The 19142-nt window shown below is 37.0% G+C and overlaps 4 protein-coding genes across 5 annotated transcripts in view; all 4 read right to left on the bottom strand.

Annotated features, from left to right (window-relative positions):
• Nucleotides 1–19142, bottom strand: part of LOC134819175 (outer mitochondrial transmembrane helix translocase-like) — an 84454-nt gene that overhangs the window by 51345 nt on the left and 13967 nt on the right. The window lies entirely within an intron of this gene.
• Nucleotides 186–19142, bottom strand: part of LOC134819177 (UMP-CMP kinase-like) — a 32915-nt gene continuing 13958 nt past the window's right edge. The window contains exons 2-7 of one of the 2 annotated variants that reach the window (XR_010160734.1): nt 5393–5501; nt 4930–5056; nt 4568–4738; nt 4282–4441; nt 1409–1461; nt 186–992 (exon numbers count right to left, since the gene is read on the bottom strand). Coding sequence is in view for 1 of the 2 variants with exons in the window: in XM_063828967.1 (XP_063685037.1) it covers nt 732–992; nt 4282–4441; nt 4568–4738; nt 4930–5056; nt 5393–5498 (825 nt within the window). In the remaining variant the exon portion in view is untranslated. The remainder of the gene's footprint in view (nt 993–1408; nt 1462–4281; nt 4442–4567; nt 4739–4929; nt 5057–5392; nt 5502–19142) is intronic. The other variant, XM_063828967.1, reaches the window with a different exon arrangement.
• On the bottom strand, nt 6423–7559 carry LOC134819890 (trafficking protein particle complex subunit 6b-like). The gene is made up of 5 exons (XM_063830042.1): nt 7497–7559; nt 7222–7359; nt 6953–7063; nt 6621–6725; nt 6423–6476 (listed from the first exon to the last, which is right to left on the bottom strand). Exons 1-5 carry the CDS (start codon nt 7557–7559, stop codon nt 6423–6425), a joined length of 471 nt encoding a protein of 156 aa, XP_063686112.1.
• LOC134819888 (zinc finger protein 271-like) overlaps nt 8214–19142 on the bottom strand; it is a 61234-nt gene continuing 50305 nt past the window's right edge. The window contains exons 4-5 of the mRNA XM_063830041.1: nt 10027–10265; nt 8214–8946 (exon numbers count right to left, since the gene is read on the bottom strand). Of these exons, the coding sequence (XP_063686111.1) occupies nt 8214–8946; nt 10027–10265 (972 nt within the window). The remainder of the gene's footprint in view (nt 8947–10026; nt 10266–19142) is intronic.

The following is a 19142-nucleotide window of genomic DNA, read 5'->3' as shown; positions in this document are numbered from 1 at the left end:
GTCGTGTGCTCTAAAATAGCTTTTCAAAGTGCTTGTTGGCGGCAGAGCCCCTGCGAGGAATCCGTCAGTGCTAAAATAGAGTCTGATCTATGCAGAAATTTACCACACGGCCAACATGGATTTTGACAAGCTGTTTCCTAGGAATGGTTTAAATATTAATCGTAGGAATCAGTAATATGCTGACAGCTCATGAAATGTTTTAAATAAAATGTTTAACTATATTGCAAATTTACTCATAGATGAAGTTTCGATACATTTAGCCCAGACATCAAATTCAAAAGAAATAATAATAACTTTAACATTTAACCCATTAAATTTAAGGCATAATTTAGACAATATTTACATTATTTAGCATAAATTTAAAATACTTAAGTTAAACCCGATAAGTCATACCCCAGTCAAATAGAAAAACGCCCCCGGAAATCCTCGCCTATCGGTCGATCGAAAAAACATAACTCGAAACCCTAGCCTCAAAATCTTAACTCAGTGGCAAAGCAGCCAATTCGAAAACCTATAATATATTCAACGAGGGAAAAAATAGCTGACTACCAGATGAACACAGGCATCAAAATCAAAACAGACTAAAATAAAAGTCAGCTGATATTGGATGCACATTGCACATGGTGGCGCCATTTTAATCTTAAATATATCTGGTTACAATAACAAACGCGAACCACTACAACCCGTATCAAATAACAACATTCACCACAACAAACTCCACAACAAGTGAGCTACAGAATATTACAGAGGCTGAGGATACCAGAATACTCCTCCTCCTCTTCCTCCTCTCCTTCCCCTTCTCCTAGACTCAACACCACACTTTCCTGCTCAGGACCACTAGGATCCACACTGAGGGACGCGTTGAAGAGGGGCAGAGCTGGAGCGGAGATCTCGTCGAGATTTGGGAGAGGTGTTGGAGCTGGGGCGGAGATTCCACCAATATTTGGGATGGGAGCCATGAAGTTGGTGAGCAGGGGCGTGTCTCCTTCAGTCTGTGAGGGTGTTAAGATAAGAGATGTTAGTAAGAACAAAACACAGTTTTTAACACAGTAGGTACTTAATTATGAAATATTGGAGAGTGAATGTCGTAATGTAGATTGTAGCGTGGTTATTGGTCGACATACTGCAAATATCGCAAGAAAAGCGAATCCACACACTTTTACAGGTGGGTTCTTTAAGGTAGGCTTTCGAAACTAATAAGGTACGATCATTGATCATTGATCAATGATTTTATAGGGGGTCAAAATTAAGGTATTTACTCTCATCTTAAGCATGGGTGATCATGTGATCCAATGAGGCTTCATTTTAGAACCCATCTATGAAATGAGTAGGCACTAAATAAGTGGTGAAAATTATGAGTTTGAAAAGAAATCAAGGAGTAATAGAAATTTAAAAATCCGATACTCACATAAAATGGACTATCAGGATTTGCAGGACCTTCCAGGGGTATCCTATAAGTTACTGAAAATAAAAGTAATAGCATCATGCACATAACTGCGAAAATTCATGCAGCAAAATATGTAAAATAACTAAACTTGAGCGTTAGCAAGAAAAGCGGCGAAAATTCTGATGCAAGCAGCCACTTAATTTCCCTTTCCTGTTGGTGTCAGTACCTTAATTTTATCGTATGAGGCTCAAAGATATGACATTTACATGAATGGACGAGGTTGTTTAGTCGATTAGGTGTTGAAATTACCTAATTTTAAGCAGACACTAACGTGTAAATAGAGTTACAAATACCAGGGACGCAAAATTTAGATGTTGTTCACACACCGAAATTGCGGACGCATTTCTGTTTCGTTAGGCAGTAGATTTTTTGGCATCATTTAAATATACCTCTTTTTGGTACACCGTACACACCATAGCAATAAGAAACTAATAAGACCACTAAACTAATTATACACCACATTATAATCTTCAGATCATATACCACAGCCGCTGTTCGAGTGAAACCGGTATAATCGCACATTCACTACATCCTCTACAACAGATCCCACTTTACCATGTAAATCAATAATAACACGTGCCGATTCAAGGCCAACTGTGATCAGTTAACTGCATTTAAAGCCAATGAGGGAACCTGATGTTATTAGTGGTCTATCTTTTAGTGACTGTTACCACTTTTACAGTTATCTAGAGCTCCGTTTGTTTGTGGTATTTTATCAATTTGATAACGCTATGTTAGGGAAACAAACGTCATCTATATGATATTCTTTATTAAAACTTGATTTACCTCCTACTACTGTACACATCGATTCAGCAGTTAAGTTATTCTAAAAGCTAGGTAAACTAAAGACTACAGTGCTGTTTTGTCTCCCTCTAGAAGTTGCATTTAGGTTTGTCATAACAGCGTGGCAGATCTGTAATCTGGATTTTTATAATTTGCCCATCTAGTAAATTAAATTTTTGGAAACATTGAATGTACGGTTTATGAAAATAGGGGTAGATACGAATTAAACTAACAAGATTAACAGTGATTCAGATCTCAAGAATATGACGACCCAGTCTAATGTTACTCAAGCTGACACATGGGATAATGAAGAGATGGAGAAGCTAGGGATTGAAACTACTGACCACATCCTTGCTTCAATGTTAGTGTTAGGCAGTGTGGTCGGACTTTTGGGGAATTGTTCAGCAGGCTGCTACTTCTGGCCGAGGAGACAGAAAACAATACATGACCTCCAGTACCTGTTGATAGCAGCAATTGATTTTATTACAGTCTTCTCAGGTGTTCCACTCGTAGCGTCTCTAATAAATGACCGTCATGCCATGCTCTTCAACAATGACTTGTTCTGCACTGCGTGGACATTGACATTCTATTTTACTGCAAGGATGTCAATGTTTCTTGTTATGATGATCAGTGTAACTCGCACTATTTCCATAACGTTTCCTCACCACCTTATAAAGCGATCTGTGGTGATCGGTGCAATCGCTGGATACACTGCTTACATGATCGGGATATACTTGATCTACTTTTCTCAAAGATGGCATTATAGTAGATACAGTCAAGAGATATCCTGTTGTACATTGTATCCTAACAAATTAGAAATGCCTGTCATTGCATATTATTTTTCAATTATTTCCATCCCCATAGAGCTTTTCTTACCTGCCTTGGCTACATTTGCCAGTTTTGTAGTTGGAACTTGGTTTTTAATGACCCGCCCAAGGGTAAGCAACAATAACGACGACAAATTCCACCAGGTTTCTGTCACCATCAGCATTTTCACGGCGGTGTTTCTGGTTTTCAACATCCCATGCTTTATTTATGAGATATGGAAAATTGTCCCACAGTCAAACCACATCGACAATCCCAAATTCGATCTTTATGGGCAACTCTTGACGCAGAACTTCTCGATGTTTCTGAATGCAGCGATTAACCCACTACTCTACCTATTAAGAATGCCAGGATACCAGAAGTTTATTTATCAAGCTCTAAAGAATACATTCCGAGTTTCTGAACCAGTTACTGTCAGCCAAAGTGGTTAACTGACTGACAATTATAGAAAGATACTGTTTACAGAAGAGACAAAGTTCGTACTTAAGGATTTTGTTGTCATTTAATATCATTTTAACATACTTGATTTGTGAGTAAGACGTGAGATTTAATATTGTATATCGAAAGAATTTATCAACAATTTTAAAGTCTCAGTAGGAATATATGATACGTCGGAATGGTCTGCCTCAGTCTTCGCTGATAATACTGAGGGTTTCGCATGTGATTTGTATGATTTCATTGTCAATTTATCAGACACTAGCAGGAACCCGTATAACCCTAAAATAGTGTCAAGACTCAAGAGACTAAAATAATTGTTACCTATTTAATTCGCGTTTTTGACACCACTTGGGGGTCCAAATTTTGGGCTCTAAAACTCCTATTCCTTGGCCAATTTAAAAAAAATTTTTCATGCTGATTTGGAGGCCATTAAAGCATTTGACCCAGTCAAAAAAGTTTCAGTTGTATATCTTTTACAGTTTTTGCGGAAAGTCGCGTTAAAGTTGATGCCGTGGTGTCAGTAAAATGGTACGGATATATACATATCGTTCCGCTTTATATATAGTAAGATACCTATTCTGAACAGTCGTTGAATAGAAAATGTTGAGTTAGTTATGATAAGATTAAGTAATCAGTATAATTTATCCGTTCACATCAATTAAGGCAGACAAATAAGTTCTGCAAATTTTAGTGCATGGCCTCACCCTACAAGCACCTACAGCTAACACCCAAGCGGACAGCAGCATTCAGCTGTTAACACAGCGCTGCAGATAAAATCCAATTCTTACCAGAAACAACTGTCGAGTAAGGTCCCACACTTGATCGGGAGAACCATTAGCGTCCACCTTCCTCAGGAGACCCCGAGTGTTGAACTCCTCCAGAACCAGGACTGTGGAGGAGGTGTAGGTCGCTATGCGCTTCTTGAACGACTCAACATTGTCGTCAGCTCTGCGGAAAGACGTGGCTTGTTTTAACTCAAATAATAATAAAACAGAATCTAAAAATCTATCGTAATCTTCAAGAGAGTATTCCAGTGTTGTTTATAAAATCAGGGAACAAGAGATGAAAAAGAACCTATTTTGGTTGCGTCCCATAGCTCGGCTCAAACACTCCTCCTCAGCGCACTCGAAGTACAACATGAACTTGGTGTGCATTTTCCCAGTCTCCACCATCTCCTTCTCCCAGCCGTCCAGATTCTCCTTGTTTCTTGGGAACCCGTCTATTAGCACTTTAGTGGCTCCAGCACTGGATTAGTATATTATTAGTATAGTAGTAATCATTAGGGACATATTAGTATTTAGTAGTAATAATCATATCAGGGGAATCTAATCATAACAGAACGCAATATCATTCAAACGTTTCTACTTTCTAGTAACTGTTTTGCTTGGGGAAGTGAGGATGACTTGGCTATATTTAGTAATCTGAAGCAAACTGACCTTACAACTGCTTTCTCAAGGAGCCTGATGGTAATCTCAATCGGGACAATCTTGCCCTCTTTAATAAAGTCTTTGATCAGTTCTCCATCTTCAGACCCCGCCTTCTGTTCAGCTCTTAGCAGATCACCTGGCAGGAATGAGGAATGATATAGTCTTTAGTTTAAGCGGCGACCGAGTAGCATATCCTGTTACTTCTAGTCTATTCTTAAACATAGAACTTTATACAGCAACATGAAAGTTTGGAAATCAGAGCATCAATAGTGGGTGCAGGTTGAAATTTTAGTTTATGTTGGTCCTTGAGGAGCCTTTGTTTTCGGGGGAGAAGTAAACATGACAGCGATTACCCAGTCAGATTACGGCATCGACAAATCAAATCACCCCAGAGGGCCGAGAATCACGTCAACTGACCACGTTATAAAAAGAGAAACAGATTCGCTTACTCGCGTTAAAAAGAGAAGGAAACCTGCTGAAAGATGGATGTAACCAAAGCTGTCTTTGATTCTGGTGCACTGTGTCCCTTTACCAGCCCCAGGAGGTCCTAAAACAAACACTACTTCGGCTATTGACATCCTATAAAAGTGAAATTCAGAGTTAAATGCAGATAAAATATCGATAAAAATCGTATGACTGCAGACGGAGTATAAACAGAATAAGATTCTATGAACAGTTTAAAAAACATAAAAGTTTTCGTTAACTCACGAAAGAACGTGTAGTGTGTTGTGTTTTGTTTTCAGATTCGATTAAACGGAAGAAAATTAAATGATTCAAATCTATTTCATCAGTCACATTGATTAAAAAACAATAAACATCATCGTAACATAAACAAACCTCAACAAAATATCAACTAATCTAAGTAAATACGCTGATACACGCAGTTCTCAGCAGTGAAACCTGCACAAGATATAAATAGTCCAGTTGCAGTATACACCTCGGACATCATGAAATGGTGGCTCTATTCACAGCTGTACACTTCTAATGTTATGCACAAATTATATCGACCGTAATTACTAAAATCTTACTTTAGAGGCTACGTCACAAGTTCATGTTTTGAATCCGAGGAAAACTTCTACTTATTAACATTTATAATCAATATTTTTATAATTACTTTAATGTGGAAAATCAGTTCTTATTGACAAGCGGTGAGATTCAGAGACAATCATAGGAAGATGAAGACTATTACATAGTAACCACGACAGCAGAAATCAAAGCCATAGTGATACGATCGCTCAGGTCATCGAACAAGTCCGACTTGTCAAGTCGCAAGGGTACGATCGTTCGATCGATAGATTAATTCAATTAAATCGATCATACTCAACCTATATAATATGTAATATAATAACCAAATCAAAAAAGCGTGGACTGTTCGCGCAAAAATAGAGTTGCTTTGATAACAATTTTGGGGTAGCGCGTGCGCACACCATCTAAATGAAGACCCTTTCAGCGAAAACAACATCATCTGACATCTAAATTGAAGAACAGATTGGGGTAACTTGTCAGCTGATCCCCTGTATAGATATCTGAAACTTGCATGTAGGACTGACGTTCACCTGAAAAAGTGAGAGGGTCGTTCAAAAAACCTACCTATATTTAAATTTTGAATCAAAACAAGAATCAAGGGATAAAATATATTGAGTATTTAATGTCAGACATCAAATTTAGAAACAAAAAAAACGGCCACCAATAAATCTTACCTCCGAGGTGACGGTACAGGGCATACCAAAGTTAGTAAGGGCACCTCTAACTACACCACACGTGAAGGCTGCGTACTGCTGCCCTCTGTCCAAGTACTGCTTAGACTGAGGGTTATTTGATATTAGGATGCAGTGAAACTATCGGACTACGATGAATGGGGACTTGCCAGCCCATGGCTGATGGCAACATTAAAGTATGTCGACTCTCTTACATCGCTTCCTCCATAAAAGCATAAATGTATTAGATCTGTAGTGTTGTAATTAGTTTAAAGTTTCAATAAAATCACGCAATTTCATTTGTTATTGGATAATGATTACCGCGAGTCACTAACCTGGCTGACTCTGTTGAGAAACCTAAATCTGTTGTCCTGTATCACAAATGTTCCTGTGTGATTTGTTTTAAGATTGTCTGCTTGTTTTCTGAACAACATCTGCCACAAATCCTGAACAAACGAGTGGGTCAGATAACGTATTTCTATATTTATAATCTGAAAGCCGTACAACATGAAATCTCAAATCACCACCAAAGGAATATCAAGTTTAATCTTTCCAATATGATTATAATCCAAGCAGTTAATCACCAAACAAGACCGTAATTCACCTTGCAAATATACTTCACAATCTCTACATTTTCCTTGAACCTAGCCTCTTCCTTTGTCGCTTTCTCAACTAAGCTAAACCCAACTCTGTAACCTATTTTTTCCATATTGTATTGTATTTGCTCTTCACCGAATGTTTCCTGAGGATAATAATTTGAAAACTCAATGACGGACAGTGGCGTAACGTACTTAATACTTATGTGCTGCTAAGTTTAGAGTAAATGAAATGAAAGAGGCAAAATAACGATTACAATGTAGGCATTACAAATCAAAGTACCTCGAAGTAGAGTATCATTTGTGAGTGAAAGAACTCAAATAAACTGTCAGCCATCGACCCCATCCTTTAATAATAAAGTTTCCTTAGAGAAAGGTTTTAAGATGTGGTTAGAACTAGCTTCATAAGATTTTAAGGGTTTCAAGGGTGTACAAAGAAATTTGGAAATAAACAGTAAGATAGAGGGGGTATAGAGGTTTATCAGTTATCACTAGTTTCTAATAGATTTAAATATTTATAGATAAATTAATAAATCTATGAAATTAAAACGTGCTGTGGCAAATCCACCTTCCAGAAAATGAGAAAATTACTCATGCAAGATATGTTGGACATCTCCAGAATACAAGGATACAAAATTGGTAATGTATATAAATTTCAATAAAACTTTCTATAAAATTTCTATAAAACTAATAAACCTATTTATTCATTTTGCACCCAGACTAGATGATATCACATAGGTAGTTTCGATATTTAAATGTTCTATGACAAGGTATGGTAATCACGTAGACAAATGATAAATAATGCCATATATTATTATATTACTATTAATTCCAATTAAATAGCCTCTATTGTTCAACAACAATTTATAATCAATCGTCATGGTGAATGAAATAACTTTAAATACAAAAACTTTTAGCGCAATTATCAAAAAATAATAAATGTATAATGCCATAAAATGCTGATTAAATTGATTATTTAAATGAATCAACAAAAAATGGATCATTCATACGCTGTGTAGATACACTGATGTGTTTTTAGTTTTGAACTCTGAGAAAAAGACAAGGAGCATTCACTACACTTGAACTGTATCTCTCCTGTATGAATACGCTGGTGTGCTCTGAGATTAGATTTCTGAGAGAAAGATGAAGGGCATTCATTACACTTGAAGGATTTCCCTCCAGTGTGTACACGCTGGTGTCTTCTGAGATTAGATTTCTGAGAGAAAGATGAAGAGCATTCACTACACTTGAAAGGTTTATCTCCTGTGTGAATACGCTGGTGTGCTATGAGATTAGATTTCTGAGAGAAAGTCAAGGAGCATTCATTACAATTGAACGGTTTCTCTCTTGTGTGAATACGCTGATGTGTTGTGAGGTGAGATTTCCGAGAGAAAGATGAGGAGCATTCATTACACTTGAAAGGTTTATCTCCTGTGTGAATACGCTGGTGTGCTGTGAGATTAGATTTCTGAGAGAAAGTCAAGGAGCATTCATTACAATTGAACGGTTTCTCTCTTGTGTGAATACGCTGGTGTGCTATGAGATTAGATTTCTGAGAGAAAGATGAGGAGCATTCATTACACTTGAAAGGTTTATCTCCTGTGTGAATACGCTGGTGTGCTATGAGATTAGATTTATAAGAGAAAGATGTGGAGCATTCATTACACTTGAACGGTTTCTCTCCAGTGTGAATACGCTGGTGTGCTATGAGATTAGATTTATAAGAGAAAGATGTGGAGCATTCATTACTGCACTTGAACGGTTTCTCTCTTGTGTGATCTTCTGATTCAGCACTTATTAATTTATCAGAGTTCAAATTTGTACTGATACTGTTTTCATGGTGCTCTCTCATATGTTCAAAGAAGCGATGATTATTTAGGACATAGGCTTCACATTTCGGGCAAATTAAACCGTTCAAGTTTTCTTCCAGCTCAGTTTCAACTGCCTGATTTATCGTAGTTAAATTATCAGAATCCTGCTCAGTTTCAATTTCCTGTTTTATTTGAACTACATTGTCAGAATTCTGCTCAGTTTTTATCTCATGCTTTATTTGAGTTGAAATGTCACAATACTGAGCATCAGTTATAGACTCCTGTTTTATCTGAGTTGAATTGTAAAAGTCCTGATAACACATTTCTTCAGCTGCAGTTGGGGATATGTTACTATGCTCTGACATGACAATCCTGCAATAGTTTTATTGTTTAGAAGTAATCAGTACTCACATAGACGAATGATGAATAATGCCAATCTTAATATTATTTCAAATGATAGCCTTTATTGTTCAACAACAATTTATAATCAATCGTCATGGTAAATGAAATAACTTTCAATAAGAAAACGCATGAATATCAAAAATAATAAATGAAATGCCATAAAATGTAGATTAAGTTAATTATAAATAAATCAAAAATAAAATTTGGATCATTCAATGCTGTGTAAATACATTGATGTGTTTTTAGATTTGAAGTCTGTAAAAAAGTTAAGGTGCATTTACTACTATGAGGTTTAATGATGATATGGAATTTGAATTCTATATAAATTTACACTATGTGGTTGGGGCATTTTGCATAGTAAATATGGTTACTACTCCTATATATCATATTATTTGATTGGTATTCTATTTCTGATTATTTCTCTAGGAATATGATTATTATATCTCAATTTGGCTTTAGGTAGGGTGCCCCGCTAAAAGAACTGGATTCTTCCAGGAAGCATCCCGTGCACAGACCTTGGTCTACATATATATTAAATTATTAACCATTCATTCTGTATGTGCACGAAAATTTATTTCAATCAATCAATAAGAGAAAGATGAGGAGCATTCATTACACTTGAACGGTTTCTCTCCTGTGTGAATACGCTGGTGTGCTCTGAGTTTAGATTTATAAGAGAAAGATGAGGAGCATTCATTACACTTAAAAGGTTTATCTCCTGAGTGGATAAACTGGTGTGTTCTGAGATTAGATTTCTGAGAAAAAGACAAGGAGCATTCATTACACTTGAACGGTTTCTCTCCTGTGTGAATACGCTGATGTGCTCTGAGACTACATTTCTGAGAGAAAGATGAAGAGCATTCATTACACTTGAAGGGTTTTCCTCCCATATGAAGACAATTATGTTTTGTGAGAGAAGAATTCTGAGCAAAAGATGATGAGCTTCCATTACAAGGTTTGTCTCCCATGTGGATACGTTGATGTGCAATAAGTTTGGATTTGCACGAGCAAACTATTTTCACAACTACAATTAAATACATTTATTGAGGGATGGCAAGTAGCAATGTACCCGAGAGGGTGTCGATACGAAAAAACGTGGAGTCAAGACGAGTCCCCCTAAGGATTCATCTTCTGATAATGTCCCAGTGCCAGAGGAAAAATACTGCCAATGTGATGTTTACATGTCAGAAGAACTATCAGTTGAATGTGAAGCTTGCCAATTATTTTGGCACCTGAGTTGTGTTGGTTTATCTGGACTTGAAAACGAAATGTTACTGAATTTAACAAACTGGAAGTGCCCATACTGTTTTGTGGCGCCTCATACCTCAGCTGACACTAAGGAAAACGGGGCTGTCAGGGCTATTATTAAAGAGGAACTCCAACATTTGACCCCAGCCCTGACTAACTCGATTAAGGAAGCTATTAAAGGAAGCGCAGAGAAAACTGTTGATAAAGCTGTTCGTCTCTATTCTGAGGTAACAGCACAAACCCAGAAAAAGGTTCTCGATGACATGAGTCGTGAACAAGCTTCTGAAACTGTTATTTCGGAAGTGCAAATGAAGATGCACACTGATACATTTGAGCGAAACAAACGAAAACTCAATCTGTGTGTGCTCAAGGTTCCAGAGAGCAAAAAGACTACCTCTAAGCAACGCCAGGAGGACGACTCCAAGTTCTGCAGGGAGACCCTAAAGGTTAAGAAGGACGACATGATAAGTTGCCATCGCTCTGGCAAGCTTGATGCTGACAAGCCAGATCACCGTCGCCCGCTCATCATCCAGACACGAGATGAAGAGTCAGTAAATTTCTACGCTGACCATGGTAAGGGCTGGAAAGAGTCAACTTATTGGATCAACTTTGACCTCTGCAAGGCAGACAGAGATATTCGTTTTTTAGCCAGAAAGGAGAGGAAGAAGAGGCAGGAGGAAGCGAAGAAAAGAGAGACAGAGAAGACGAAGGAGGAAGCAAAGAAAAGAGAGCCAGAGAAGACAGAGGACAAAGCGGGGGCCGCAGTGCCCAGCCGTTAAATATTATTTATACCAATGCTAACGGCCTATTTAATAAAATTGAAGAACTAAAATGTATTTTATCAATGTATAAATCTATTGAGGTAATTTGTGTAACAGAAACTCATTTTAGTAGTGATATATTAGATGCCGAAATTTATATTGAAGGATTTAGTATGTTTAGAAAAGATAGAGATTTTAGAATTGACAATTCCACTGGCAGTATAAGTGGTGGAGGGGGCTCTATAATTTATGTTAAAAACTGTTGTAATGCTTCACTAGCGAACTCTTTTTTAAAGGCACCGGATTCTTTAGCTGTTAATATCAACACATCAGGTGGACTGATTAGTATTTGTTGTATTTACAGATCCACTTCATTGAATTTAGAACAGAATAATGCGTTAATATCTTGTATCAAGAGCATCTGTAGTGAAAGGAATGATTTTGAAACACTCCTTTTAGGAGATTTTAATTTACCAAATGTTTTATGGGAAACTGGTAGCATAAATAGTAATATTGTTAGCAAGAACCAGTTTTTAGTTACTCAACAGAAATTCATGGATGTTTTCAATGACAGTGGTTTAACTTGGTATTTCACCAACGAGACAACTAGAAGACGGCTTGTGAAGGATACTCTCCAGGAGAGTCTTCTTGATCAGGTCCTGTATACAAATGATGCTCTTGTCAACGGTTGTAAGATCGTTTCTCCGCTTGGTAAGAGTGATCATGTTGGGATACTTGTCGAACTAGTTGTCTCGCCGGATACTAGCAAATGTTTAAAAGAGAAGATTATCAAACCTATATGGGGTAAGATTTCCTCTGAAGAGTTATTAAATTTTAGTTTGAAAAATACCGACTGGGATTATAGTTCTACCGATGATGTTCAAGATATGTGGGCTGAATTACATGGTAAACTGGAGACTGTTGCTGCAGCTGTTCCGACTGCTTCGGTTTATCTCGACAACAGACCTGTCAAGTTGCCATGGAGTACATCTGCACTTAAACGAATGAGAAAGAATAAAGATAAAGCATGGGCTGAGTTTGATATTAATCCATCTGATGTTAATTTTAGTTATGCAAGTAGCAAACAGCATACTTATGAAGTAGCAGAAATTAAAGCTAAAGTTAACTATGAAAAGAAAATTACATCTAATCTAAAGCAGAATTGTAAGTCTTTTTACTCTTATTTACGAAATAAACGTCAAATTAAATCAAGTGTGGTCTCTTTAGATAGAGGAGATGGTACACGCACAGATAGTTCAACTGAGTCAGCTGAGGTACTCGCAAGTGCCTTTAGCTCTGTTTTTGTGCGTGAACCACCTGGCCCTCTCCCTAAAACTGAGAATTTAAGACCTGACAATGAGAGTATTGATGATATTGATGATATGGAAGTCAGCAGTTCTGATATAAAAAAGCAACTTTTAAAGCTTAACATTTTTAAGAGTTCTGGTCCGGATGGTGTTCACCCGAAGTTGTTGAAATCGCTAGCTTATGACAACAATTTTGTTGAAGCATTGACTAAATTATTTCAAAAGTGTTCAGATACAGGATCTTTACCTGCAGTGTGGAAATCTGCATCTGTTGTAGCATTGTTTAAAAAGGGTATTAAATCGGACCCCTTAAATTATAGACCAGTTTCATTAACGTGTATTTTGTGCAAAGTGTATGAAAAGTTGGTGAGAGCACATGTATTAAATTTTTTAGAACATCGAATTTCGAAGCATCAGCATGGATTTGTTAAGGGTAAATCGTGTTTATCTAATCTTTTAGAGACATTTGATGACATTCTTGACATTTTAGATGAAGGTGCCCCGGTTGATCTTCTATACTTTGATTTTAGTAAGGCATTCGACACAGTCCCCCACTTTAGACTTCTGTCTAAATTGGAAGGCTTTGGTGTCAAAGGAAAGGTTTTAAATGTTATTAAAGATTTTCTGACAGACAGGACTATGAGGGTTTCTGTAGAAGGACAATGGTCCGAGGTTAAACATGTTTTATCTGGTGTTCCTCAGGGGTCAGTTCTAGGCCCTCTCCTATTCATTCTGTATATTAATGATTTGCCTGACCTTGTAAAAAATAAGATAAAGTTATTTGCTGATGATCTTAAATTAATTGGTAATGCAGCTGACCACGGTAGTGTTGCTGAAGATATCGAAGAATTAGAAGTTTGGGAAAGTATTTGGCTTTTACAATTTAATCCTGCCAAGTGCAAAGTAGTGCACATTAATTTTAACAACAATCCTAATTTAAATTATAAGGTAAATGGTATAGAACTTGAAGTATCTGCACAGGAAAAAGATTTGGGGGTTATTACCCATAGCTCCCTGCTTTGGAACGAACAGATCAAAGCATGTATCGCTAAGGCAAATCGTATGATTTGTTGGATTGTAAGGAATTTAGTTATTAGAGAAAAGGTTGTTATGATTGCTATATATAAAGCTTTAATAAGACCTCATCTTGAGTATTGTGTCCAATTGTGGAATCCACCTGCGGCTCATGGAAGTTGGGGGACTGTTTTGGAGCTGGAGAGCGTCCAGAGGCGGTTTACCCGTCTGATTGATGAGGTGGGTACTCTTCCTTACAGCCGTAGACTGGAAATCCTCAATTTGACAACGCTGGCAGAGCGGCGAATACGTGGGGACCTTATTGAAGCTTTTAAGGTTATTAATGCTATGACTGATTATGGTTCAGACTTGTTCAGACCAAGCAGATCAGGTCTTAATCTGGTTTCATCCAATAGATGTAGTAAAAGTGTGACAAAGGTCAAGAATATCCAGAAGTCTTTTCTCCCGGAGCGAGTTATTCCATATTGGAACAAGCTCCCTCCGGACGTCAAGAACTCTGTGACAGTTTTAGGTTTTAAAATTAAATTAGAAGGATATAAGATAGATATGATTTCTAAAAGTATTACAAATGATTGCTTTTTTTGGAATGTTTCTAATGAAGTTTTAGTAAGAATTGAGGGAGCCAGTTATGTCAGTAATAAAGAGAAACATAACAATTATCTTTGGTTCCATCCTTATGTGGCAAAGAAGCGTTTTATAAATCTTCATTCCACTGGGAAGTTTTAAAAATAGGATAATGTTTTTGATGAAATATTTTTTAAATATTGTATTTGATAATTAATTAATGTTGGTGGGGAAATATTTATTATATATTTTTTCACACAGTGCGATGATAGTTTGTAGACATGTGTGATGATGTGATGTCATAAATTTTACTTTACTTTACTTTACTTTAACAATAAGAGCAAACATTACATTGAAAAGGCTTTTCCAAATTTGTTGTTGTTCTTGAATGATTAACCATTTCTTCTGATTCAGCACTCATTAACTTATCAGAGTTCAAATTTGTACTGATATTATTTTCATGGTGTTCTCTCATATGTTCAAAGAAGCGATGATTATTTAGGACATAGGCTTCACATTTTGGGCAAATTAAGACGGTCAAGTTTTCTTCCTGCTCAGTTTTAACTGCCTGATTTATTGTAGTTAAATTATCAGAATCCTGCTCAGTTTCAATCTCCTGTTTTATTTGAATTATGTTGTCAGAAATCTGCTCAGTTTTTATCTCATGCTTTATTTGAGTTGAAATGTCACAATACTGAGTATCAGTTATAGACTCCTGTTTTATCTGAGTTGGATTGTCAAAGTCCTGATAACACATTTCTTCAGCTGCAGTTGGGGATATGTTACTATGCTCTGACATGACTTTTTTTTTTTATTTGAAAATTCAATTAATCATTATATATATAAATCAAGCGTTACATTTCAGCCATGCAAAATTACAATGACATATTTTGATTACTAAATGATAAATGGTACTGCAATATAAGTTGCTTAATGTTTGGCCGGATGACAACTAACGAGAAAAATAAACTTGATTAAATATAATAATTAATTCGGCTGAACCAACACATAGCAAGAGCCACATTAACGTTGGGGCCGTCTACCAAATTTAAATGACAAACATTAACAAGAAATCAAACATATCATAAATAATTATAAGGATTTTGTTCATTACAATTCCGTCACAACTGATAAAGAAATAAGAAAAGGACAAGCAGATAGGAAATTGGACGGACAGAATTGTAACCAACAAAAACAAATTTCTGAGACTCATAAGACTGATGAGCTAATCTGGCCAGACTGTATCGGCAGCCCAGAGGTACTTGATCAGTTTGGCCTTAAAAGTAGAAATCCGCTCTGACTGCCGGATACATACTGGTAGACTATTCCATTTCAGCATAGATCTATGAAAAAAGCTATTTCGGAAGGCATCCGAGCAGGGCACAGTGGTACTCATGTAAGTTGAAGTATCCGACATATCAATTATTTGAGCATTGTGCCTAGTGTATCGGGTGCCCTCTGGACGGCATAGGACTATATATGTAGGGAGCGAAACTGGAATTATGCTATTCACTATTTTATAGAAGGTCATAAGATCGTTATAAATAAACTTCTGTTTAACAGGGAGAATATTTAGTTTCTTTTGCTCTGTAGCAAGTTTATCGTCATTATAACTGGAGTAAGGTTCACCATTGATCCATTTAATAGCCCTCTTTTGGATAGCAACAAACTGTTGAAGATGAGTTGCAGATTGAGGGGACCATATGACAGAACAATGTTCAAATATAGACCTAATTAACGCTAAATAGAACGATCTTTTCTGCCTTTTATCAGTAGTGAAATGACATGTTCTCTTAAGTAGTCCAAGTCTAGATGTAGCTTTGGAAACAAGCGCTTTACATTGTGCACCCCAATTAAACCTGGAGTTTATTGCGACTCCTAAATCTGACTGAGAGGGCACAAAGTCAATATCACTTCCAGAAAGTTTATAAAAGAAGGTATTGAATGGCAAGTTATCCAGCACGTTTCTTTGCAGGGACACAGAGAGGGCTTTGCACTTTTGTGGGTGGAACTTCATTCGATTTCTCACTGACCAATCATATAATCTATTGATGTCATTTTGGATTATGTGATGGTCAGGGTAACCAAGAATCTCCCTCCAAATTTTAGTGTCATCTGCATAAAGGGCGATATTGGTGCTTTCAGAGACACAGGAGAACATGTCATTTATAAATATTACAAACAATAAAGGGCCAAGTATAGAACCTTGAGGGACACCAGACCGAACTGGTAGAGAAGAAGACGTTTGGCCTCCTATCACTACTTGTTGTTGTCGCCCCTCAAGATAGGACTTAATAAATTTAAGCATTAGTCCATCGACATTAAAAATATTCTTTAATTTACTTAAAATGAGGTCATGCGAAACGCTATCAAAGGCTTTCGCAAAATCAAAATATATTATATCAGTCCTGGACCTGTTATTCAATGCAAGTGCAAGATTGTCTGTGAAAGGTATCATTTGGGTTGTGCATGAGCGTTCATTAACAAAACCGTGTTGTCGGTCATCCAACAGATCAGAACACGCAGCGTATAATGCAGTCTTTATGCACCTTTCAAAGACTTTCATTACAAGAGATGTTAACGAGATAGGCCTGTAGTTCTCAACCGAAGACTTATCGCCCTTTTTGTGCACTGGTACTACAAGTGCCAGCTTCCAATCAGGGGGTATGCATCCGCTTGAGAAAGACAGGTTAAATAAAACACTAAGTGGGTATGCAAGGCTTTGGGCACAGTTTTTGAGGACTCTCCCATGAATCCCATCAGGGCCAGGGGCCTTGTTAGGATTTAACTTTTTAAGAATCAACAGAACATCTTCTCTACTAAACACAAGACTTGAAAAACAATCATCACGAAAATCTATGTCAATGCCATAATCGCTCTCTTGAGAAAACTGCTCATAAAAATATTCGTTAAAAAGGGCAGCTTGATCAGATGGATTGTTTCGAAAGCGATTATGATATTTGACAGTTTCAGGGATCCTGGTTGACTTTGATTTAGATTTAACGTAGGTCCAGAATTTCTTGGAGATAAGAGCATCATCGGAGTCATCCTCAACACAGAGTCTCATTCTTTCGTCCATCAAATTTTTAAATTTTGTGCGAAATGCACGAAACTTTTGTTTATGAGACTCAGAGTTGCTCCCCTTATGCCTTATTCTCCATTTCTCCTTATTTCGTAGGAGGCGATCACATTCGGAGTCATACCATGGGGGCTGGAACTGAGACTTAATGGTCTTTTTAGGGATCCATCGGTCACAGGCTGCACCGAGAACTCCTCTGAATCGACTCCAGGCAAGATAAGGATCATTACACTCAAATATATTATCCCAATCGATGCTAAATAACTCAGAATTCAGGCCCCTAAAATTACCTTTACTATAATTAAAGATCTTTCTTTTAGGCTGCTTAATATACTTGGTCTTAATATCAATGTCAAATGTGATACAAAAGTGGTCGGACATACACATTTCGTTTTGATCTAAAACTTTAACATTCTTAATAAGGTTCTGAATGTTAGTGAACACAAGATCTAAGGTGTTGCCTGACTTGTGAGTAGGGGAACTAATAAGTTGTGTATGTCCGAGGTCATCAGTGAGAAAATTTACAAAGCTAGAGTGTAGCTGACAAGATGACTGACCATCTGGCCAAGAAATCGAAGCCAAATTAAAGTCCCCTACCAGAATGTGTCTTTGCAACTTTCTGGCAGATGCTAAAGTAACAAAATGTTTCTTGAAAGATTCAAAATTATCTAAGCCAAGCGTTCCTACTCTATAGAATGTTGATATACAAAAGTTTCTTCCACACTGAGTCTTAATTATGACGGATAATAATTCAGCTTGAACACTAACCTTAGAAAACTTTAGACTAGAGATATCAATGTCTGTTCTATGGGCAATCAGAACACCACCACCGTTTTTTCTGAATTTCTTGGGCTGGGTTGCATCCACTGGATGCGATCTTAAGGATCGGTCAAGCCTAAATACTTTGTATTTGTCAGGGAGCACCTCATTACTGAGAATGGAATTTTTCAGCCATGTCTCGTTTAGAATAATGATGTGAGGCTTATGTTTGTAGATATAACCATGAAATTCATGTATCTTGGTCATATTTAGTGGTGGTGTTCCTGATGCTAGATCGCGAGTATTTAGGAAACCATGGACATTATTGTAAACAACGGATAAATTTGGTCCAGGGTTCAGTAAGGAACAATTACAAATTACTATCAGGGAAATATTAAGGAGAGATAGAAAAACCAGACCACACCTAGACATGACCCCAAGCCAGCTGCTGGTAATACCGAAAAGTAACTTAACAGTCTGTTTCGGTGACATGGTAGGTGACAGTTCAGTTTTTGTGGTAGATAGCAATTTTACAGAAATTGCAGTTAAGGCTGCCCCAATGCCCCTCTCACCCCTATACACAAGTTTGAAGTGTCTGAGAAAAATGGTACAAAATATTACCATAAAGTAAAGATTTATGGATGACCTCAAACATGGTACAGAGTGTATTTTAGGTTGTAGGGGAGCACCAGGGAGTATATTAGCATCGATAGTCAAAGAAAATATATACAAAATAACATAAAAATAAAATATACCCAATAGAGCACATAACATATGACGAGACAGAAGACAGGACAACAAATTTTCCCCGTTACCTCTATTACTTTTACTGATGATAACATACCTAGAAAACATACCAGTTGCAACACGGTGTTGTTGAGCCGATATTCCCATGGAACTTTTAAGTATATTATTAACAGAATTGTGTCTCGCCGTTGTGTTTTGTTAGGTATTGTGCTATAA

This window comes from Bolinopsis microptera, chromosome 8 (assembly GCF_026151205.1).
Source record: "Bolinopsis microptera isolate Bmic1 chromosome 8, MBARI_Bmic_1.0, whole genome shotgun sequence".
Taxonomy (NCBI): Eukaryota; Metazoa; Ctenophora; class Tentaculata; order Lobata; family Bolinopsidae; genus Bolinopsis; species Bolinopsis microptera.
Note: the sequence above shows the minus strand (reverse complement) of the source record. Positions and strands in the feature narration are given on the sequence as shown.